Here is a 25,000-nt window from a genome sequence, read left to right as displayed (position 1 = left end):
AGACTAACACAAAATAATTCCAGGTGACTAAAATGTGACTAAAACTAAGTGAAAACTATTGAAGAGACGCTTTAATTATCAGTTGTTTTATTTAACATAAAGAACCGAACAATATAGAACCTAAAACATTATGAATCTTTCTCATGTTGAAAAATAAAAATAAAAATAAAAAAAGATAAAAGCACCAAACTATATAAAATCTGATCTACAAGTTTCAGATCTACCTGCGGTTCTGACATCCGTGGCCGGGACAGTAGTTATGTGTAGATCTGTAAGCCCTCAGACAGAGACAACTGGTTCATAGAGTATTTATGTGTAGATCTGTAAGCCCTCAGGCAGAGACAACTGGTTCATAGAGTATTTATGTGTAGATCTGTAAGCCCTCAGACAGAGACAACTGGTTCATAGAGTATTTATGTGTAGATCTGTAAGCCCTCAGACAGAGACAACTGGTTCATAGAGTATTTATGTGTAGATCTGTAAGCCCTCAGGCAGAGACAACTGGTTCATAGAGTATTTATGTGTAGATCTGTAAGCCCTCAGGCAGAGACAACTGGTTCATAGAGTATTTATGTGTAGATCTGTAAGCCCTCAGACAGAGACAACTGGTTCATAGAGTATTTATGTGTAGATCTGTAAGCCCTCAGACAGAGACAACTGGTTCATAGAGTATTTATGTGTAGATCTGTAAGCCCTCAGGCAGAGACAACTGGTTCATAGAGTATTTATGTGTAGATCTGTAAGCCCTCAGACAGAGACAACTGGTTCATAGAGTATTTATGTGTGGATCTATTGTGTAGAACAATCGTTTTTGGGGCCGAACTAATAATTAGAAAGAAGAACTCTAATAAAAAGTGCCTTTTTTTTCTCCTTCGTTCTAATTATTTGTTGGGCCCAAAAATATTGTTTATTGTGATGCTCAGTTGTCTCTGCCTGAGGGCTTACAGATCTAAATACTCTATGAACCAGTTGTCTCTGCCTGAGGGCTTACAGATCTAAATACTCTATGAACCAGTTGTCTCTGCCTGAGGGCTTACAGATCTAAATACTCTATGAACCAGTTGTCTCTGCCTGAGGGCTTACAGATCTAAATACTCTATGAACCAGTTGTCTCTGCCTGAGGGCTTACAGATCTAAATACTCTATGAACCAGTTGTCTCTGCCTGAGGGCTTACAGATCTAAATACTCTATGAACCAGTTGTCTCTGCCTGAGGGCTTACAGATCTAAATACTCTATGAACCAGTTGTCTCTGCCTGAGGGCTTACAGATCTAAATACTCTATGAACCAGTTGTCTCTGCCTGAGGGCTTACAGATCTAAATACTCTATGAACCAGTTGTCTCTGCCTGAGGGCTTACAGATCTAAATACTCTATGAACCAGTTGTCTCTGCCTGAGGGCTTACAGATCTAAATACTCTATGAACCAGTTGTCTCTGCCTGAGGGCTTACAGATCTAAATACTCTATGAACCAGTTGTCTCTGCCTGAGGGCTTACAGATCTAAATACTCTATGAACCAGTTGTCTCTGCCTGAGGGCTTACAGATCTAAATACTCTATGAACCAGTTGTCTCTGCCTGAGGGCTTACAGATCTAAATACTCTATGAACCAGTTGTCTCTGCCTGAGGGCTTACAGATCTAAATACTCTATGAACCAGTTGTCTCTGCCTGAGGGCTTACAGATCTAAATACTCTATGAACCAGTTGTCTCTGCCTGAGGGCTTACAGATCTACACAAATACTTGTCAGGTATTGGTTGACCCAACGATGCAACACCATGTGACGTCTCGGTACCACAAAACTAAAATAATACTTTTTATACTATCATACTATACTATGTAATATAAGTAATCATAATGTAATAGATGTAATATAAGTAATCATAATATAATAAATGATAACATCTCAGTCTCACAGTGAAACAGGCATTGTGTTCACACGTCGCTCTCTGGCGGCTGTAGTTTGGCTTTCTTGGCTGAAGGGGGCGCCACCGCTCCCTCTGAGGTGGATGTGGTCTCTACAGAGGAGAGGAGAGGAGAGGAGGGGAGGGGAGGGGAGGGGAGGGGAGAGGAGGGGAGGGGAGGGGAGGAGAGTTAGCATTACGTTATACTTTAGCTATTTAAAAATAGCAGATCTACAAGCTCGTAGCGCGCCACCGAGTGGCGCGCTACGAGCTTGTAGGTCTGCTATTTTTTGAAAAATCGAAGAACGACTGACATAGAAACATAGCTTTTTCAGAAAACTGTCATTTTCAAACAGACATTTTTACAATCTGATCTCAGGTCAGTATCGTACTTGGAACATTTTATTATTCTTTCTAGAGTAACCTTTTTTTGACTCCACCGACAGTTTGGACGGTTTAATTGATATTAATTATTAATCAGTGGATTAATTTATCATATTATTATGCATGTTGCAACGATATGAACACGATTCAATGATTTCAAATCGATACAGTAACCTTTTAGCAAATCAATTGAATGTGGTTGAAACATGTGGATAGTGCAGGTTTATCAAGACAAAATGGTATGAATAAGGATATAAATAATAATAATAATAATAATAATAATATAACAACAAACTCCCTTTGACACCTAACCCTAACCCTACAGGCAGCATATTGTAGTTCTATAAACACCACAGACAGGAAGCATCTGTAGTTCTATAAACACCACAGACAGGCAGCATATTGTAGTTCTATAAACACCACAGACAGGCAGCATATTGTAGTTCTATAAACACCACAGACAGGCAGCATATTGTAGTTCTATAAACACCACAGACAGGCAGCATATTGTAGTTCTATAAACACCACAGACAGGCAGCATATTGTAGTTCTATAAACACCACAGACAGGCAGCATATTGTAGTTCTATAAACACCACAGACAGGCAGCATCTGTAGTTCTATAAACACCACAGACAGGCAGCATCTGTAGTTCTATAAACACCACAGACAGGCAGCATATTGTAGTTCTATAAACACCACAGACAGGCAGCATCTGTAGTTCTATAAACACCACAGACAGGCAGCATATTGTAGTTCTATAAACACCACAGACAGGCAGCATCTGTAGTTCTATAAACCACAGACAGGCAGCATAATGTAGTTCTATAAACACCACAGACAGGCAGCATCTGTAGTTCTATAAACACCACAGACAGGCAGCATATTGTAGTTCTATAAACACCACAGACAGGCAGCATCTGTAGTTCTATAAACACCACAGACAGGCAGCATATTGTAGTTCTATAAACACCACAGACAGGCAGCATATTGTAGTTCTATAAACACCACAGACAGGCAGCATCTGTAGTTCTATAAACCACAGACAGGCAGCATAATGTAGTTCTATTCAGTATTTTAGCCGTGAAGTGAGCGCCGCCTCCAGAGTTACTTCCGGGTCCTACTTTTGTGTCGCTTTTGTGTCCCCGTAGTTTTGATAAAAATGTGATTAAACATTATTTTTTTAGAACGCCCAGCAGATGCTTCTCGCCCTCAGGGCATCTTACTGGTAGTGATAATTTATTATTCTGTAGTTTTGTGGGTTTTGTAGTTTTTGTGGGATCAGTTTTTTGTTCTGTAGTTCTCGTGAGTTTGGCGTTTTAGTGGGGTTTGTAGTTTTCCTCACCTCCTCCATGTTGTTTTGTAGTTTTCAGAGGGGTGACTCCATGTTGTTTTGTAGTTTTCAGAGGGGTGACTCCATGTTGGTTTGCAGTGTTCAGAGGGGTTTTTACAGTGTAAACGATTCCAGATGCTGCATTTCTTGTCTCTGAAAAAACACACAGGACAGAGATTACCATTAATATTACTATTACTAATTAATAATTACTATTACTAATTACTAATTACTAATTACTAAAACACACAGCACAGAGATTCAACACGGCCACTACAATTTACAATTTAAAACAGACAGACAGACAGACAGACAGACAGACAGACAGACAGGTTTACCAGCATGCATCAGCGCAGATCGACAGGTTCCAGAGACAGCGTCTTTGGCATCAGACACAGACAGACCGAACAGCAACGCTCTGGACAGCGAGGGGTTAAAGATCTGATAACCATAACCTGTGTGTGTGCGTGTGTGTGTGTGTGTGTGTGTGTGTGTGTGTGTGTGTGTGTGTGTGTGTGTGTGTGTGTGTGTGTGTGTGCTCGGGTTTAAATGGGCCATAGCCATGTTTTACTATTAAAGTTTTACTATTTTAAAACTTTAATAAAAAGTAGCCTGTCTACGCTGACACGTTGTGAGCTTGTAGATCTGCTAATGACGTGCGATACTGATAGAAAGGTCTGATTGGTTGGGAACCACTACCATATAAGGATACAGGTTGGTGATGTCATAGGGTCCTCTCATGTCCATTGGCTGAGGAGAGAGCAGAACAGACAGTAGAGTATTTGCATTTTGTGGATTACTTTCACTACATTTGAGTGTTTGTGTTTTAACCCAATCTGGGCGGGAACCCCTATTGGATTATGTAATATATAGCTATTGAAAAATAGCAGATCTACAAGCTCATAGTGCGGCACTATGAGCTTGTAGATCTGCTACAGACAGACAGACAGACAGACAGACAGACAGACAGACAGACAGACAGACAGACAGACAGACAGACAGACAGACAGACAGACAGACAGACAGGCAGATGTCTCACCTCCTTGGCTCCACTGGAGATGATAATATTCTGAGGGAGAATTTAAAAAAACAGAAGATTCCTCTACTAATTAATTAAACTATTAATTAATTAATCTATTAATCTATTCATGAATTAATCTATCTATTGTGAATCTATTTAGAGTAAAATTATTGTTTTCATCATTTGATAAAGAGACAGTCATGGTGGCAAGACTGCTCAGGAGGAGAAAACAGTGTTGAGGAGAGGAGAAAACAAGACTAACTGTTGAGGAGAGGAGAAAACAAGACTAACTGTTGAGGAGAGGAGAAAACAAGACTAACTGTTGAGGAGAGGAGAAAACAAGACTAACTGTTGAGGAGAGGAGAAAACAAGACTAAGTGTTCAGGAGAGGAGAAAACAAGACTAAGTGTTCAGGAGAGGAGAAAACAAGACTAACTGTTGAGGAGAGGAGAAAACAAGACTAACTGTTGAGGAGAGGAGAAAACAAGACTAAGTGTTCAGGAGAGGAGAAAACAAGACTAAGTGTTGAGGAGAGGAGAAAACAAGACTAAGTGTTCAGGAGAGGAGAAAACAAGACTAAGTGTTCAGGAGAGGAGAAAACAAGACTAACTGTTGAGGAGAGGAGAAAACAAGACTAAGTGTTGAGGAGAGGAGAAAACAAGACTAAGTGTTGAGGAGAGGAGAAAACAAGACTAAGTGTTCAGGAGAGGAGAAAACAAGACTAACTGTTGAGGAGAGGAGAAAACAAGACTAAGGGCTGATTCATACTCCTCTTTCGGCGCTGTAGTGCCGAAATGATTTCGGCTCGTCAGTCGTCCTAAAGTCGGCTCTTCGGTGCTACTGAAATTTTCTGACGAGCCGAAATCATTTCGGCACTACAGCGCCGAAACAGGAGTATGAATCGGCCCTAAGGCTCAATCCCAATTCCCCCCTTCGTCCTGGCCCTTAGCCCTTGCCCTTGCTTATGCGCGTTCACGTGAGGGGGAAGTGTTATCTCAATTGTCTGTGGAGCGAGGGGTAGGGCCGAGGGCGAGGGGTAGAATCCCCTTCGTTTGAAGGGATATCTCGACGGGACTTAAAACGGAGCAACATCACTGAGGGCTGAAAGGCGGACGAGGTAAGAAGCCTTTTATGTCCTTTATTATGGAAAAATATTATAATAAGTATTATTTGAATGTATTAAAAATCTGCATCGCCAAAAATATCGCAATCTCTAGCAAAGGTTAACGTTACCTCACGTGAACTAACGATATGATACGGCGTTGCATTCATACAACGTTACCCATTCATTTGGCGCCGCTTCGGCGCTTTATTATTTTTTATTTATCGCCGGTGCCCCGGTGATACAACTCGGAAGCAAGCTAGCTTATTAGCAGGCATCAGTCCGACCCCCCAGACCACGATGTCAACATTCTGCAGTTTTGGAGCTCTTAAAAGCCGTGAAATAGCCTACTGTACCTAAATAACGCTGTCGCTGCATAACGGCTACTCGCTGCAGTGATAGCTATGGTTTTATCATGACCAATGTTAAGATAATCCCCACAAGTTGCAAAACTTACATAACTAATTAGCAATGCTTGTTGTTTTTTCCCCAGGCAAACCAGCTATGGAACAGATTGCAGGCTGCTGTGCAGACTGTACATTGAATGGAGATGAATCACGATGGCATTTTCATTGATAGAAAATTACTCTGTTCTTAATGATATTAAAAACAATGACCAGTGACCACAGCCCCTTCTTTCTATACTGTAAATAGTTTTTCCTTTTTCTAACCCTGTATCTGTACCCATGCTATACAAACTGTTAATACAATAATCAATGAATCAGGTACAACTGTTGAGCAGGTGTCAGAATGAGCTATATCTAGCTGAATTACATTCTGCATGGTGGGCTACCAACATGAGACAAAATTACAATATATTTATTTCATCATAACCACAGCAATGTTATATTTACGTTCCATCTCTACAGCATAAATCAAATGGAAAGCAGTTTCCAAAGTGGGTTATGGGCTAAATGATAGTTTGTACACTCTCAGAGTTAATTGACATTGATATTACAATATAAATTGGGGGTCCTAGAGACAGAAATGCCATCAAAGTTTGGGGACCACTGGTAGTGAGCTTGCAGATCAGCTATTTTCTGAGAACAGGTTGTATATCAATATCTACAAGGGACCTTCAATATTTAGGGACGTTCCAATTCCTAGGGGGATGATTTATCTCCCTACCCCTTGACACTCATTATGTAGGGACAAGGGGAAGGGGCAAGGGCTGAGGGGTAGGGTTAAAAAACGAATTGGGATTGGGCCTAAGTGTTGAGGAGAGGAGAAAACAAGACTAAGTGTTGAGGAGAGGAGAAAACAAGACTAAGGTCACATTCTCACCAGAGAGCTTTGCTGCGATTAAAACGAATCCTGCTGCGCATTTTCAGAAAGTGCGCTTCGTTTGGCAGGTGTGAAGGCTCATTTGAATCCTAATGCGCAGCAAAGAACCACATTTTACTCCGTCCAAAAACGGGGGTTTCGCTTCGCTTCCAGTCGCACTTGATTACGATTCGGTGCAGGTGTGAATGCAATCCGCAGTAAATAAAGGAAATTAAGCAAACAATGTGGCGCGTGAGGAGCTGAACACAGTTGGAGACGGAGAAGGCATATTTTACGCAGCGCAAAGATGTCCCGTTACTGTGGATAGACGTGGTCGAATGAGGAGACTGTCTGAAGCCCTGATCGAAATGAGGACGTGTACATTAATCAATTGCTTAAGAAAACACATAAAAACACTGCAGTGTAGCCTATTATAGCCTACAGAATATTCTGTCTGTCTGTCTGTGCGTGCCGTAAACAATAAACATGCAGTGCTGTCACTGTGTGGGGACTGGGGAGTTATATCAGTGCGCTCATGCAGCGCTGTGCCTCCATGCCCAAAAGAACAGTGTGTGGCTGCTTGCGTAGAGAGAGAGAGAGAAAGAGAGAGAGAGGGGGGGGGTCCCCCAGACGGCACGACACATGCACGTTATGAGTATAATTTTATCACCATAGATTTATCATTTCACTGTGTAGGCTAGTTTATGAATGGAACACATTGATAAAGGTCCCCCCTGCTGCGTTTCCAATTGCTGCGAATGACAGTGTGAAGGCAAACCGCAGGCAATTAAATATGCAAGAATTCCAAAATCCCCGCCCATACGCATTCGAGTCTACCGAAGTATTAGGTGAGAATGTGACCTAAGTGTTGAGGAGAGGAGAAAACAAGACTAAGTGTTTAGGAGAGGAGAAAACAAGACTAACTGTTCAGGAGAGGAGAAAACAAGACTAAGTGTTTAGGAGAGGAGAAAACAAGACTAACTGTTCAGGAGAGGAGAAAACAAGACTTAGGGCCGATTCATACTCCTATTTTACCGCTGTTTCGGCGCTGTAGTGCGGAAATGATTTCGGCTCGTCAGACATTTTCAGTAGCACCGAAGAGCCGACTTTAGGACGGTACCCGCCCCCCCCGAACCTCAAATGACGTCAAATTGTAGGCTCTACAGCGCCGAACCGACTTTTATTCGGCTCTAAAATAGGAGTATGAATCGGCCCTAAGTGTTCAGGAGAGGAGAAAACAAGACTAACTGTTGTGACTCTTCACATACCAGAGCATAGTAGAAATAAATGTCAGAGCTGAAATAGACATGTACAAATTAAATAAATGCTTAAACATGTAGCTAGGTGTAATGTTAGAGTCCACAGAAGACGTGTAAATATGAAATAAATGCATTAACATGTACTGTATCTAGGTGTAATGTTAGAGTCCACAGAAGACGTGTAAATATGAAATAACTGATTAAACATGTAGCTAGGTGTAATGTTAGAGTCCACAGTGAACCTTTCAAGCCTGTTTTCTCAACTCACTGTTTCTCTGCAAGACATCACTCTATAAGCCATATCTCCAAAACTGGTGGGTCAAACTGAACAACCAATATGTCAATTTGAAGCTATGATTTCCAGAAATGTTATTTATTATAATGGTGTTTGATTTGCTTTATATTAAGGCCTGATTTGTACATACTGGATTATATTATATATAATTTAAAATGATTGCTTTGATTTACATATCTATATAAAATGAAACACTTGGTTTTGAATATATATATTTTATTTTCTATTACAGATGTTTCGGTCTCCTCTGTATTTGGTTTTTGTCACTTATTGCACTTGGGGAAAATAAACAACTCTTAACCCATTCTGAACGGGAACCCATTTTGGTGTCAGCGTCATGTCATGCTTTAGCTATTGAAAAATGGCAGATCTACAAGCTCATAGCGCGCCACCGAGTGGCGCGCTACGAGCTTGTAGGTCTGCTATTTTTGAAAAATCGAAGAGCGACTGACATTTTTTAGAATCTGATCTCGGGTCAGAATGGGTTCATCAGACCAGTGTGTGTCCAGTGGAAACCTCGTATGAATCTGATCTCAGGTCAGAATGGGTTAAACTCTGCCCAACTGCGTTGCCTCGCCATCCTTGTGTTCATATTACCCTCGCCTGAGACAGGGGTGTGACAGGCTTGAAAGGCTAAATGTCATCAAATGGTGGTCCGTGGCTCGCTCGCGTGCGTGCGTGTGTGCGTGCGTGCGTGAGTGCGTGCGTACCTTCCCGTGGGTCTTGTCGTTCAGACACACAGAGTTACAGATGGTGAATCTCCTCATGGTTGAATCTCTGATCGCTTCACAGTAACAGATCTCAAAGACCACGCCTCGCTCTATAGCCTGCACACACACACACACACACACACACACACACACACACACACACACACACACACACACACACACACACACACACACACACACACACACACACACACACACACACACACACACACACACACACACACACACACACACACACACACACACACACACACACACACACACACACACACACACACACACACAGCAGTGATTCAGCAGTGATTCTCAACCATTTTCATTAAGGGCCCGTTTGACCTGAATTAGGCTACAGTCCCTCATTTCTATCTCTGGGACCCCAATTCAGATTTCGACCCCAATTCAGACTACGACTCCCGGTGCATTGTGGGATACTTCAGTCCACTATACATTAGGGTGCAAAAAATGCTCACTACACATTCGGACACTAAAACAAAATGGCGGAACCCCAAAGTAGTGCACTACATGGGGCATAGGGAATGAACGAGGACCAGATCTACAAGCTTTTTACAGAAGCGCCCAAATCTCAACTATTTCAGAGAATCACAATTATGACATTATGAATGAATTATGAAACATGTCCCTACATTTTCAAATGTAGCACAAATAGCAGATCTACAAGCTGTAAGCTTGTATTTCCGCGGTTTCGCAATTTTTCGCAATTTTTATATTTAACCCATTCTGGGCGGGAACCCCTTTCGGTGTTTTAACCCATTCTGACCGGGAACCCGTTTTGGTGTTAGCATCATGTTATGCTTTAGCTATTGAAAAATAGCAGATCTACAAGCTCATAGCGCGCCACCGAGTGGCGCGCTATGAGCTTGTAGGTCTGCTATTTTTGAAAAATCGAAGAACGACTGACATTTTTTAGAATCTGATCTCAAGTCAGAATGGGTTCATCAGACCAGTGTGTGTCCCAGTGGAAACCTCGTATGAATCTGATCTCAGGTCAGAATGGGTTAAGCACTATGTAAGAGGTCTGCTATTTTAGAAAAATCGTGAAAATGCGGCACACCTAGATGGGTTAAGTTCTGCCCTGATGTGAGATTTGTGATCACAGATCAGAAATACAAACGTTAACGTTCCAATCTTTAACCCATTCTGACCTGAGATCAGATTCATACGAGGTTTCCACGGGACACACACTGGTCTGATTAACCCATTCTGACCTGAGATCAGATTCTAAAAATGTCAGTCGTTCTTCGAATTTTTCAAAAATAGCAGACCTACAAGCTCATAGCGCGCCACCGAGTGGCGCGCTATGAGCTTGTAGATCTGCTATTTTTCAATAGCTAAAGCATAACATGATGCCAACACCAAAATGGGTGCCCGGTCAGAATGGGTTAATGTGTTTAAATGGTGACGGCCCTAAACAGGTACGCATGGACACTAAAAACATCCAGATCTGGACTGGAAATCACTTTTTATCATAAATAGGGTCAGGCTAAATATTTACAGGAATCTGATGATGGTGGGATCGAGATCGACACACATGATTTACTGTCTCTCTTTTTAATTTAAAATGTGTCTCCGCGCATGTGTGTGTGTGTGTGTGTGTGTGTGTGTGTGTGTGTGTGTGTGTGTGTGTGTGTGTGTGTGCATGTGCGTGTGTGTGTGTGTGTGTGTGTGTGTGTGTGTGTGCGTGCATGAACTCACCCCGTTCACAGAGGGTCTCTTGAAGAAGAAGGGCAGCTTTTCCGTCACCGTCACACACACAATGTCTACACAGTACTCCATACAGGCTGCCTGCACACACACACACACACACACACACACGCACGCATGCACACACACACAGCAAAAAAAATACAAAAACCATTAGTTTTCCAATTTGCCCTATTATTTAAGAGCGTAGTAGACGCATAGTTTCATGGCAAATAAATTATTGAATTGAATTGAATTGAATGTGTAAATCACCCTGGATTAACAGCGTCAGATAAATTAACTGAATTTGTTTATGCAGTTATTTCTGTCAATAGCTGACAAGCATGCTCCAGTTAGAAAACATACTGTGAGATTTGTAGATTTTTAATAGTGTGAGATTTGTGGATTTTTATAGTGTGAGATGTATGGATTTTTATAGTGTGATATTTGTAGATTTTTAATAGTGTGAGATTGAGGTGGATGGGGCTTTTATCACTAAGCCATATGACACATACAATACTTTAACAACTTTTTCACCAGCAAAGTAGAAAGGTTAAGAAAGGATATGTCTTGTAATGAAGTGCATTGTGTTTCCTCTATATCAGACACAATTATGAATAATAAGTCCTGTGTGTTTAGTTTTGAACCCATCAGCTCTGAGGTGGTGGAGAAACGGTTACTTTCAACACACAGTGAGAAGTCTGCAGGCCTGGATAACCTTGATGGCAAGTTCTGGCTTTCTATCTTGCCTCTTGAAGAGGGCGGACGCTTCTTTCCCCTCTCTCCCTCCCTGTCTGTACTCCCTGCTCAGAGCGTCTATTCTACACTGTCTCTTCGAAAACCCTGAAACTATCAAAACATGGAACTAATCATGGAATTAGTGTGCTGGTCTCTGTACGTGATGGACAACATTTTTTTTATTTTTTCATGTAAATTGGGGTTCTGGAGAGCCCGCTCAATACCCTGATGGATCTTCCCCCGACTATCAGCGTAGAAGAGGCATATCTATTTGGATTGTGGTTACAGGATTTCTGCTGATTGGGCTGTGCATTGGTCTTGTGTACCGAAGAATTGGAAAATGGCAACGCTGAACGGAGCCCCTATGCTGCCTGCCATGCCGAGCTGGGCAGGGCACTTGGGGAGATGCATCAGAAGATGGACACGATCTTGGAACAGGCCAGCGCCCTGCAGATGCATCAGAAGATGGACACGATCTTGGAACAGGCCAGCGCCCTGCAGATGCATCAGAAGATGGACACGATCTTGGAACAGGTCAGCGCCCGAGAGCCATGACGGACAGAGAGCCATAACGGACATAGAGGAGAAATAGCCATATTGCCATACCTCGATCTAAACATGAATCTGGATTCCCCCCCAATTGACAATCTCCACAAGAAGAGACAGCGCAAGAAAGGATCCTCTGCCCCCCCCCCCCCCCCCACCTCAACCCCCACCCTCCCTGACACCTGTTGTTGTGTCTTCAGACTATGGGCCGTGTTCGTTTCCACTGAACTGCCATGATAACGCAGGACTTTGAGGCAACGTGACATGACCTTGGGGAGATATGCCAGGAACACACACTTACACAAACACATGGGAAATGAACTTTCCACCGAACTGTTCTCATGGACGCACATGTCTTACACACAACCGCCCCCCCCCCGGCAGCTAGGTATCTTTTTTCCTCCCCCCGCGCAGCCCATCCCTTCGATGGCTTGCGTAGGAAGAGAGCTTTTTTGTGCCTGGCCCAAGCCCCCGACCCTAAACACATGCTTCCCCCCCCCCCCCCCCCCCCATCCCCCATCCTCCCTTTCTTTCTTTTTTTCTATGATGCAAGAAAGATGTTTTTGGCGCTGCACTGTGGCGACATGGACTAGGGCTACGCTTGCATGCGGGCCCTTTGTCTAAGACACATTTCTTCCTCGGGAGACTAATAAAGTATACAATGCAATACAATACATACACCTGGTAATACACCTGGTAACTAATCCACCTGGTAATACACCTGGTAACTAATCCACCTGGTAACTAATCCACCTGGTAACTAATCCACCTGGTAACTAATCCACCTGGTAACTAATACACCTGGTAACTAATACACCTGGTAAATAATCCACCTGGTAGGGTTAACCCTAACTAATCCTTATTTAATTTTTATCCCACGATTTTGTAACCCAGTTTTTCTTACCAACCAGTGCCAATTATCTAATGTAATCCTGGGCGCTACACTTCCTCTGCCAACCTGGGGGGGCAGCGGACTGACCTCATGCCTCCTTCTATGCATGAGGAGTCCAAGCTGCTTCTTTTCACCTGACAGAGGGGAATTTCCCCGGCCGGACGTAGCGCGTGGAAGAGACACGTTATTCCGACCAGTTCCTTTCCCCTCCATCAGGCGCCCCGGCTGGCCAGGGGGAGGTAGTTTTAGAGACCAGGATTACGGCATGTTTTTGTGAGGGTATCTACCCTAGGGGACACGGGGAGAACATGCAAACTCCACACAGAAAGGCCCTTTCACCAACCCCCGCCTCGGGTATGGGCACTGATGACGCGGAGGAGGGAACACGCCGCCAGTGCCCACAGCGTCCCCAGCGGGAATCGAACCCAGGACCTTCTAGCTGTGAGGCGACAGCACTACCAACTGTGCCACCGTGCCCCTCCTAACTAATCATATTACTCACATTTTTAACCAAAGCTTGAAAAATAGATATATTTTAATATATTAAAATATGGAAGGAAGCTAAAGTTATTCCAATACCAAAAAGATTCTAAAACAAACATCACAGGAGTTAACAGCCGCCCTATTAGCATTCTGCCAGTTCTTGCTAAATTAATGGGAAAAAATATGTATTTAACCAAATTCAATCATATTTCTCTGAGAATGTATTGAATACTGACTTTCAACACGCCTACAGAGATGGGCTTTCTACATGTACAGCACTGACACAGTTAATAGAGGACTGTCTAATGAATGTGGATTCTAAGGGACTATAGTGGGGTCTGTACTGTTAGATTTTAGTGCCACGTTTGACATTATTGATCACAATCTATTGCTTGACAAACTTTCATGTTATGGTTTTACCTTATATTCACTAAGGTGGATAAAAAGCTATTCATCCAGCAGATCACAGAGAGTATACTATAATGGGAGTCTCTGAGACACTGTGGAATTCCACAAGGAAGTTGCTTAGGTCCTTTTGTTGTTCACTATATTTACAAATGACATGCCAATATAGCCATGTATTCTGACGACACTACTTTGTATATGTCTGCCACTAATGTGGAAGATCTGTCTGTAGCTCTTAACAAGGAACTACAGAACATATCAGAGTGGGTGGTGAACAACAGGATGGTCCTGAACATCTCAAAGACCAAATCCAAATTGTATTTGGATCACAGCATAATTATGCTCAAGTCAAAACCCAAATTGAATCTGAATCTGAGCAATCTAGCAGTTGAGCAGGTAGATGAAACAAAACTACTTGGGGTCATCTAACATGGTCTACTCATATTCAAAACATAACTAAGAAAATGGGAGGGGGGGGGGGGGGGGGTTTGTCCATGATTAGGAGATGTGCTGAGTTTTTAACCCATTCTGACCGGGCACCCATTTTGGTGTTGGCATCATGTTATGCTTTAGCTATTGAAAAATAGCAGATCTACAAGCTCATAGCGCGCCACCGAGTGGCGCGCTACGAGCTTGTAGGTCTGCTATTTTTGATAAATCGAAGAAAGACTGACATTTTTTAGAATCTGATCTCAGGTCAGAATGGGTTAATCAGACCCAGTGTGTGTCCAGTGGAAACCTCGTATGAATCTGATCTCAGGTCAGAATGGGTTAACTCCAACATCTGCTGTCCAGGTCATCCAGGCACTAGTGACTATTGTCCAGTTGTGTGGTCCAATGCAGCTAAAAAGGACCTGCGTACATTACAAATAGCCCAGAATAAGGCAGCTCGCCTTGCCCTGAACTGCAATCCTAGATCTAGTACACTGTTAAATCATCAGAAGCTGTCATGGCTGTTGGTGGACATTTGTTCAAATAAAAAACCAAAATGCTTATATAAATGTATTCATTATACCAGTGATAGACATATACATAATACCAGACACGTTGCAATGGGTCAATTTACAGTGCCTTAAAGCCAAGAACTGATGCAATGAAGAATACATGTACAGGGCAATGACTTTATGGAACTCTCTACCAGTATGCATTACAGAAATTAAGGGTAAAAGGCATTTTAAGAAAATACTTTATATGGCAAAATTGTAATTCTGTTTATGTCAATATACCAGTTAATGTAATCTAGAGTGAATGCACTAACCGTGGTTGTTATGCTTTAATGTATTTCTTTTGTGATATCTGTAATGTTGTTTTTATTTAAAATTTTGTATGTATATTATTCTGTGAGGACCCCCAGGTAGAATAGCTGTTGCAGGGTGTAACAGCGAATGGGGATCCTAAATAAACTAAACTAAACTAAACTAAACTCTAATGAAATTAAATATAATATATATAATAATATAATATATATAATATATTATAAACTCACATGAAACAGTTTCTCTGTTGACGGATGGACGGCTAGCAGGTCAAACCCTCTGTAGTCCTGAGACCCGTTCTTCTGCACGCACACACACACACACACGCACACACACGCACACGCACACACACACACACACACACACACACACACACACACACACGCACACACACGCACACACACAAACACACACACACACACACACACACACACACACGCACACACACGCACGCACACACGCACACACACACACACACACGCACACACACGCACGCACACATGCACGCACGCACACACGCAGTACGGCGGTCAATCTTAATGATTTCGAACATTGTGTAAAAAGTTCATTTTCTTCCGTAATATAATTAAAAAACTAACACTTTCATATATTCTCAATTAATTGTGCATAAAGTGAAGTATTTAAAACCTTTTTTTTGTTTTAATCGTGAAGCTTGTCAACGTACTGAAGCACCATGTAAATCTTAATTTGTAGTGTGTGGACCATGGTGGTGACATTGATCAATTCTTGATAAAAAACGCTTCTACTATATTATTTAGGCCCCCACAATCTAAAGCTATGTTTCTATGTCAGTGGTTCTTCCATTAAAAACTATAGCAGATCTACAAGCTCGTAGCGCGCGCTATGAGCTTGTAGATCTGCTATTTTTCAATAGCTAAAGCATACCATAATGCTAACACCAAAATGGGTTAAGGCAACCAGCCGGTTCCACTCGCTGCACAAGGTGCCCTTTTTTCACTTGAGCACCTCCTGCCCCTCTAAATGTCTGTGCACGCCACTGTCCTGCCCCTCTAAATGTCTGTGCACGCCACTGTCCTGCCCCTCTAAATGTCTGTGCACGCCACTGTCCTGCCCCTCTAAATGTCTAACTAACTTCACAGATTATAGATCACTTGGAATTATAACAATCTGTTGAGTATTGCCTGAATAATGCCACTATAAAATCCCAACTTTTATCGATGCGCCATTGCGCTGAGAACCTTGTGGAGCCTGGCGGTGTACATTATACTTGTGAGGACCTGCTTGGATTCACATGGTGAGTGCGCTCAGTGCGCGCACCGAAAATTCAAAGATCTGCAATCTCATGCGCTGCGTTGTGCATATTGGCTGAGAGTATAATGGCACGAATGAAACTAGGCCTATAGATTTATTTTGGCGATGCAGAGAATTGATTTTGCCGTTGCCAGCGATATCTTTTTTTTTTCTTGTCTGAAGACTGACCTGTTCCATCACTGTGAACTCCCATGCAGCAGAGCAGCTCCTACAGACCCAGACCAAAACACCTTTTCTCTTTGGCATTTAATTGCACCTGATGGTATTATTGTAATTATGTAGCCTATACTATTTGCCTGTGTTTTTTCTTTTAATTATGCTTTTTTTTGTGCGCCGATGGTGATGCTCCACTTGTTTCAGCCTGTAGGCCTACAGCACTTTGGTCAGCTTTTATTGTTTTAAATGTGCTATATAAATAAAGTTTGATTTAGGCCTATATTGGAGCAGGTGCTGGCAAATAAATAATTACTGTAATACCATGCAGTGAAGTTGCGCATATGTCAACTCAATTAGCAAGCGGAGCTGCTCTCATGCACTCTGCACTGCAGTCTGCAGCACAATGACTGCAGATCTCTTCTTAAAGTTTACTTATTATGGTTTACTTTCAACCATAAACCATAATATGATTGACAAACCTTGGATTATAATTCTTCATCGACCAACAGCGCATGCAGCATGACTATGAGGTAATTTATCTATGTGGGATTCCTCCATCGGCATCGCATGTCGATAAAAAATGGGATTTCACTAGTGGCATTATTCAGGCAATACTCAGATTGTTATAATTCCAAGTGATCTATAATCTGTGAAGTTTATATATTTTTTCCCATACGCACACTCAGTCACATTAACTTTATGATCAATCAAATCAACCGTGGTCAGGCTTGAAGAGTTCATTCATGTTACCATTCGTTTACAATTGACAGAGGAGTTTGAATTATATTTTTTTTTATTTGATGGAGAGGTAATGCCTGTTTCAGGCAGTTGACTTGTTACGGTCGGATGTTTTATTAAGCCTACTTATTTGTGCGTCCCTGCTTTCATGAAGGCTGCAACAGTTGTTGCTTATTGTTTAAAATAAATGAGACCAATCCAAGCATGCCTTTCTCTCCGCTATATCGTTGTTTAAGCCAAAGAGTCACTGCTCACATCGCGTGCATTGCACCCCCCCCCCCCCCCCCCTTCCGGTGGGTTTCGAAGCGTCGACGATCGAAACAAAGGAATCGATCATCAAATACGGAATCGAAGGTCAGCCCTACTCCACTGCCATCTCTTCACGGACAATCCAAGATGATTGACATTACAATGAACCAATAGGAAACATGAACTCACAAAGTGCCCGGGGTCTGAAACCTTCAACGTCAACCTGTTCAGCACTCTGATTGGTCTGGATTTACCCTGAAAAAATACAAATAAAATATCAGTAGTAGTAGTAGTAGTTTGTGTGTGGACTTAGATATCTCTGTCGTATGTGTGTGTGGACTCAGATATCTCTGTCGTATGGGTGTGTGTGGACTCAGATATCTCTGTCGTATGGGCAGGGATTTTCTTTTTAAATGGAGGACGGAAATATGCGTTTTGCAAAAGATCCATATAGATGTAACCCTATACCTGGATGATTGACAGCTCGTCAAACTATACCTGGATGATTGACAGCTCGTCAAACTATACCTGGATGATTGGCAGCTCGTCAAACTATACCTGGATGATTGGCAGCTCGTCAAACTATACCTGGATGATTGGCAGCTTGTCAAACTATACCTGGATGATTGGCAGCTCGTCAAACTATACCTGGATGATTGGCAGCTTGTCAAACAGCTCAGAGATGCAGGTGGGTTTGGGAATCTCCTGATAAGACAAGATAAGAGGACAGTATCAGTCACCAGGAAAAACACGGTTAACACATTTAGGCCTCACGGCAGAATTTAAAGAAATGTCTTCTAAATCCTGACAGTTTTCTGAAATACCTCATGTTTCTATACCAGTGGTTCTCACAGGGTTAAAACCTCATGTTTCTATATCAGTGGTTCTCACAGGGTTAAACCTCATGTTTCTATATCAGTGGTTCTCACAGGGTTAAACCTCATGTTTCTATATCAGTGGTTCTCACAGGGTTAAACCTCATGTTTCTATATCAGTGGTTCTCACAGGGTTAAAACCTCATGTTTCTATATCAGTGGTTCTCACAGGGTTAAAACCTCATGTTTCTATATCAGTGGTTCTCACAGGGTTAAACCTCATGTTTCTATATCAGTGGTTCTCAATATTTCATGTCAATGACCCCCAGGAATAAAAAGTTACCAAAAACAAAAAGTTAAAATATGGAGAAAAGAGCTTTCTGCCCGACAACGGTATGAAATTAGATTAACCCATTCTGTACGGGAACCCCTTTTGGTGTTTTAAGCATTATGTTATACTTTAGCTGTTGAAACATAGCAGATCTACAAGCTCATCGAGCTTGTAGATCTGCTACTTATTTTTTTTAATCGTGAAAATGTGGTGCAAATCATTGAATATATATTATTTCAGAGCGAACGTTTTTAACTCAAATCTTTGCTTCTGGGGGGCGGGGTCCCTGGAACAACGTATATTCAGATGGGGGTCGGCAGATCATTCAGGGGCTCCTTGACATGAAAAAAGGTTGAGAACGACTGACAGAAACATGAGGGTTTTACAGAAAACTGTCAGGATTTAGAAGACATTTGTAGAATCATCCTCGGGTCTAAATGAAGTTAAATGAAGTGAATCACCTGTTTCTGTTGTTTCTTCTTTTTAGGCTTAGGTTCAAACACATGGTTGATGGCAACGGTGGAGTATCCCACTACACACACACACACACACACACACACACACACACACACACACACACACACACACACACACACACACACAGTGTTACAGTACAGTGTGTGTCGGCTGGGTGTGTCATAAACACAGTGAAGATTGACATCAACAGCATTTCCTTATTTTGTTTAATTGTTTACTTTAATAATAAACAATTAAACAAAATAAAAATACAGTCTGGAGCAACGGAAGCTCTGATTATGATTAAATCTATCTGATTGACAGCCCATTGATCCAATCAGAAAAGTCCTATCTGATTGAATTAAACAACATTAAACTCACTTTTCCAATCACTTTGTGCCTCTATTACTGTCACAATATAGAGCTATTTAACACTTACTGAAACACACTCTATAGCAATGATTACTGCCACAATATAGAGCTATTTAACACTGTTACTGAAACACACTCTATAGCAATGATTACTGTCACACTATAGAGCTATTTAACAGTTACTGAACACACTCTATAGCAATGATTACTGTCTCAATATAGAGCTATTTAACACTGTTACTGAACACACTCTATAGCAATGATTACTGTCACACTATAGAGCTATTTAACACTGTTACTGAAACACACTCTATAGCAATGATTACTGTCACACTATAGAGCTATTTAACACTGTTACTGAACACACACTATAGCAATGATTACTGCCACAATATAGAGCTATTTAACACTGTTACTGAACACACTCTATAGCAATGATTACTGTCACACTATAGAGCTATTTAACACTGTTACTGAACACACACTATAGCAATGATTACTGTCACAATATAGAGCTATTTAACACTGTTACTGAAACACACTCTATAGCAATGATTACTGTCACAATATAGAGCTATTTAACACTGTTACTGAACAATGATTGAGTGTAAAATGATGTTACAAGAGTTTAATTATTGTTAAACATCTGCATTACTTAATGAACCAGAAGTCTACACAATTACAGAATGTAGAAGAATTGTTATTTTGATCAACGTTTGCCTGTTGTCTCTCCTAATGGTATCAATAACATCAATACAGTGGGGTGTGTGTGTGTGTGTGTGTGTGTGTGTGTGTGTGTGTGTGTGTGTGTGTGTGAGAGAGAGGGTCGTCAGTGTGTGTTTATCAGATCTATTTATGTTTAGATCTATAAACACACACATTAATAAAGTTCATATCTTACAGTGAGCGGCCGTCTGTATGAGGGTCTTCAGATCAGATTTATCAGATCCATAAGTGATGTTTAGATCCATAAACACAGACATGTTGAAGACACAAACACACACACACACGTGTGGAGAACCTTTACTCTGAAGTGTCAGCTTAGAAACCATGAGAACACACACAGCATCCGGCCGAGCACTTCACAATGAAAGCAATGGTTGCTAGACGTCTTTATAGTTATGTTACAAACATACTAGAAACTAGATTGATAGTGATATAATAATAATAATAATAATAATAATAATAATAATAATAATAATAATAATAATAATAATAATAATAATAATAATAATAATAATGTGATATAGCTCAAGGACTAATAAGATCATAAGTGATAACAGGCAAACTTTTATCAAAATTACAATACTTCTGGTATTTATAACGATAATAATTATATAGATATGAATTCTACTGGCGTAACCGGAGAAAAATATAATATAAATGTAACACGCCGGAAATCTCTATTTTATAATGTGACGTGTTGTGTTTACTTTCGCTAGCCAGCCTAGCTAGCTAGCTTAACTAGCTTCCACCATAGAAGTAGCTAGCTGTGTGGTTAGTTAGCTTCTCAAACAAGACTTTATTTGTTTTAAAACATTTTTTATTTAATCGACAGTTTGTGTTAAATAATGTTCTGTCCTTTAGAACAACAATAAAACACGTGACTCGTAATAATAGCCATGGAAATAAAATAAAACAGTAGCTAAAGCTATTTACGGAGCTCACGTTTTATTTTGAAGAGAAAGCGGAAATGCAGCGTCTAACGTCAGAATCTTTACGCTTTAACTTGACGAGTAATTTGAAAGCTTCCGGAAGTGCGTTCGAATAAATTGACTAAACATCGACTTGACGGACTGACTGACTGTAAAACACTGTTGTACGGAAGAAGTATAAATCTACCTCTGTCAGTAAAATTCCACCACCAGGAGGCGTTAATACCCACTTTTCCATGCATTCTGCTACACACGCAGCTCAAAGCACTGGTTGCATATTTACGGCTCTAGCAGTGATTCTCAACCCGTTTCATTTCAAGGACCCCAGGTTTTACATGCGTTAGTCTACGGACCCCCATTTAATGGCATTTATATCTCTGAAACCCCCATTTACATTGTAACATCAACTTTCAAGGTTCATTTAACTCTGAGAGTGTACAAATGGAACCAAATGGACCCGTCTGATTGATTGATTGATTGGTGTTGTGTTTCTTTTCTTTTATCTGTATTGTACTTTGTTTTTGTATGGACGTAGTGGTGGGTGCCTGCCCTGCACATATGCACACATGGCATCAACGCATGGTGTTGTGTGCAGGCACACCACACTTTGTCTTTCTTTTATCTGTAGGCTATTGTACTTTGTTTTTGTATGGACGTAGTGTTGGGTGCTTGGCTGCTTGCACATATGCACACATGGCATCAACGCATATCATTCATTTTTTAAGAGCCTGCCCATGCAGGGACTACAGATGAAATGTTGATTAATGAGCTTTGTCCCTGTAAAATAAATAAATTAATAAATTGATTGATTGATTGATTGATTGATTGTTAGATACATTTATTGACAGATTGCAAAATTACAGTAGCCTACATTTCAAGCACAACTCAAAACAAACTGTGGACGACACCATAAAGCAGTGGTTCCCAAACTCAAGGACCCCCAGATGGACACTATAATTACCCCACGGACCCCCCATTTGAAAAGACATGCACAGGGACCCCCATAAGAGAAGGTTCTAGCAGTGTTTCTCAACCAGTTTAATTGCAATTAAGGACCCCCCAGTTTGACATGCATTCGTCTACGGAACCCCCATTCAATGGCATTTCTTTCTCTGGGACCCTCAATTTATATTGTAAAAATCAATATTCATGTAACTCTGTGAGTGTTAACATCTGTACACTCTCAGAGTTACAGACCCATAGAAACTATTATTTAGCCGGGGACCCCCTGGGGACCCCCTGGAACCCCCTGGGGACCCCCTGGGGACCCCCTGGAACCCCCTGGGGACCCCCTGGGACCCCCTGGAACCCCCTGGGGACCCCCTGGAACCCCCTGGGGACCCCCTGGGACCCCCTGGAACCCCCTGGGGACCCCCTGGGGACCCCCTCAGACCCCACTTTTGGGGGACCACTGCCATAAAGCATTACACTAACATTTAGTGGGTGGGTCAGGGTCCATTTGGTTCAACAAATAGCAGATCTACAAAAAAAAAATTGGGGGGGGGGGGGGGGGGGGTGCTGACTGGATAATAATAATAATAATACATTTTATTTATATGGCGCCTTTCAGGTCACTCAAGGTCGCCTAAAATGGATGACAACAAGTGTAGACTTAGATAATAATATTAATAATAATATTATAATATAATATTACCAGTTGTAGAAAGTAACTATTTTGAGGTAGGCCTATTTGTACTTGACTAGAGTATATTTTCAATATCCATTATTTGAGTCCCTAGTTTGTTTTAAAAACATTGACAATGAAGGGAAAATGTACATCATCTTGTCCCTAAACACAAACATTAGATGCCATTAACAATAAAGAGAATTTAATGTTTGTTTTGACACAGCTGGTTTTACATCACCATTACATCACCTAGACCTTAATATATTTGCGCCCCTCACTTCACACGGGTGTGATTTACTACACTACATCTCAGAGGTAAATATTGTCCTTTTTACTTCATTGCAATTCTCTTTTTTTAAACGTTTATATTAAAGTTACAGACGTTTGAAAATAGAAACTGTTGTGTGTGTAACGTCAGGCTGCCGCCACACGGGGGCGTCCATGCACCACCTACAACCCTAACCTAACCTTAACCTTAACCTACAGCGAGACGAATGGGAGAAATACTGATGTACTTACACAATACTCAATTAAAAGTATCAACGAATGTACTCAGAACGTACTGTACTCTGTTACAAGTACAAGGAGTTGTACTCATAATGTAGCCTAGTCTGTTACAACAAGTACAAAGAGTTGTACTCATAATGTACTCTGTTACAACAAGTACAAAGAGTTGTACTCATAATGTACTCTGTTACAAGTACAAGGAGTTGTACTCATAATGTACTCTGTTACAACAAGTACAAGGAGTTGTACTCATAATGTACTCTGTTACAAGTACAAGGAGTTGTACTCATAATGTACTCTGTTACAACAAGTACAAGACAAATATCTACGCTGTGATGTATAGTGATATATATATAGTGATCTATAGTCTGGCTGCCAGGCTTCAGAGGTACAGAACTTTGTAAAGTGGTGTGACGACAACCACCTTATTCTTAATGTTAAGAAGACACAGGAGATGGTGTTTGACCCCAAGAGCATTGGTGACCACAGGCCTGTGGTCATCCATGACTCGACCATCTCACAGGTCTCCTCATATAAATACTTGGGGATCTGTATTGACAACTCAATGACTTGGAATACACATGTTGACAGTCTCTGCAGTAAACTACAGCAAAGACTGCACTTCCTCCGACGTCTCAGGGTTCATGGTGTTGACCAAAGATGTATGTTAGTGTTCTATCGAGCAGTCTTGGAAAGCCTGGTCAGGTTTGGCATCACAGTTTGGTTCGGTAATCTCTCAGTGCAACTGAGGTCCAAACTGTTCAGATTGGTGCAGACTGCAGGGAAGATCATAGGGGTAAGACAACTCCCCTCTCTGCAGTCTATTTATGAGCAGGCTACAGTAAAACAGGCTCAAAAAATGGTCAGTGATGTTTACCCATGTTTTAAAGGGCAAGTTTGTACTTCCGCCCTCTGGGAGAAGATACAAAGAACCAAAGTGGAAGTACATCAGATTTTAAAAATAATTTGTATCAGCATCAACTAAGATGTTGAACGAGGCTCTGAAACAGCGGTGACTACGTGAGGCTAGATTATCCACATAATGTGTGCAATTGTGTAATGTTGTGTCTTCCTCTGTAATGTATTTTTTGTTGTCTTTGATGTTTTATGTGTGGCTGTAGCTGGGGTGAAAGCCCAAGACAAATTTCCCTTGTGGACAATAAAGTTTACCTTGAACTTGACCTATAAAAGTATAGCTTTAGCCTACGGTCTACTGAGTGACCATATTACCCCTGTTGGTCCAGGCCTCACTCCATTGGCTCCCTGTTGGTCCAGGCCTCACTCCATTGGCTCCCTGCTGGTCCAGGCCTCACTCCATTGGCTCCCTGTTGGTCCAGGCCTCACTCCATTCATTGGTTCCCTGTTGGTCCAGGGCTCACTCCATTGGCTCCCTGTCGGTCTAGGCCTCACTCCATTGGCTCCCTGTTGAGAAATATAAAAACGACAGCATTAAGGTTGGCGAACATGCGTTACTATTAGGACCGCGCTG

The 25,000-nt window shown here is 41.5% G+C and overlaps 1 protein-coding gene across 3 annotated transcripts in view; it reads right to left on the bottom strand.

The window, feature by feature from the left end:
- Nucleotides 1-20,750, bottom strand: part of rpp30 (ribonuclease P/MRP 30 subunit) — a 21,564-nt gene extending 814 nt beyond the window's left edge. Inside the window, exons 1-12 of one of the 3 annotated variants that reach the window (XM_080788483.1) lie at nt 20,624-20,750; nt 19,356-19,426; nt 18,397-18,453; nt 17,938-18,003; nt 15,543-15,614; nt 11,005-11,094; nt 9,271-9,387; nt 4,660-4,689; nt 4,333-4,370; nt 3,959-4,038; nt 3,633-3,773; nt 1,917-2,018 (exon numbers count right to left, since the gene is read on the bottom strand). In XM_080788483.1, coding sequence (XP_080644609.1) covers nt 1,936-2,018; nt 3,633-3,773; nt 3,959-4,038; nt 4,333-4,370; nt 4,660-4,689; nt 9,271-9,387; nt 11,005-11,094; nt 15,543-15,614; nt 17,938-18,003; nt 18,397-18,453; nt 19,356-19,426; nt 20,624-20,705 — 927 coding nt within the window. In that variant the 5' untranslated portion in view covers nt 20,706-20,750 and the 3' untranslated portion in view covers nt 1,917-1,935. Of the gene's footprint in view, nt 1-1,575; nt 2,019-3,632; nt 3,774-3,958; nt 4,039-4,332; nt 4,371-4,659; nt 4,690-9,270; nt 9,388-11,004; nt 11,095-15,542; nt 15,615-17,937; nt 18,004-18,396; nt 18,454-19,355; nt 19,427-20,623 lie in introns of those variants that run through there. The other 2 variants (XM_080788482.1, XM_080788484.1) reach the window with 2 other exon arrangements.
- Nucleotides 20,751-25,000: the final 4,250 nt, after the last annotated feature.

Source organism: Protomyctophum bolini, assembly GCF_963924005.1.
Source record: "Protomyctophum bolini genome assembly, chromosome: 18".
NCBI classification, from domain to species: Eukaryota; Metazoa; Chordata; class Actinopteri; order Myctophiformes; family Myctophidae; genus Protomyctophum; species Protomyctophum bolini.
The sequence above is the reverse complement of the archived record's forward strand: the minus strand, read 5'-3'. Positions and strand labels throughout refer to the sequence as shown.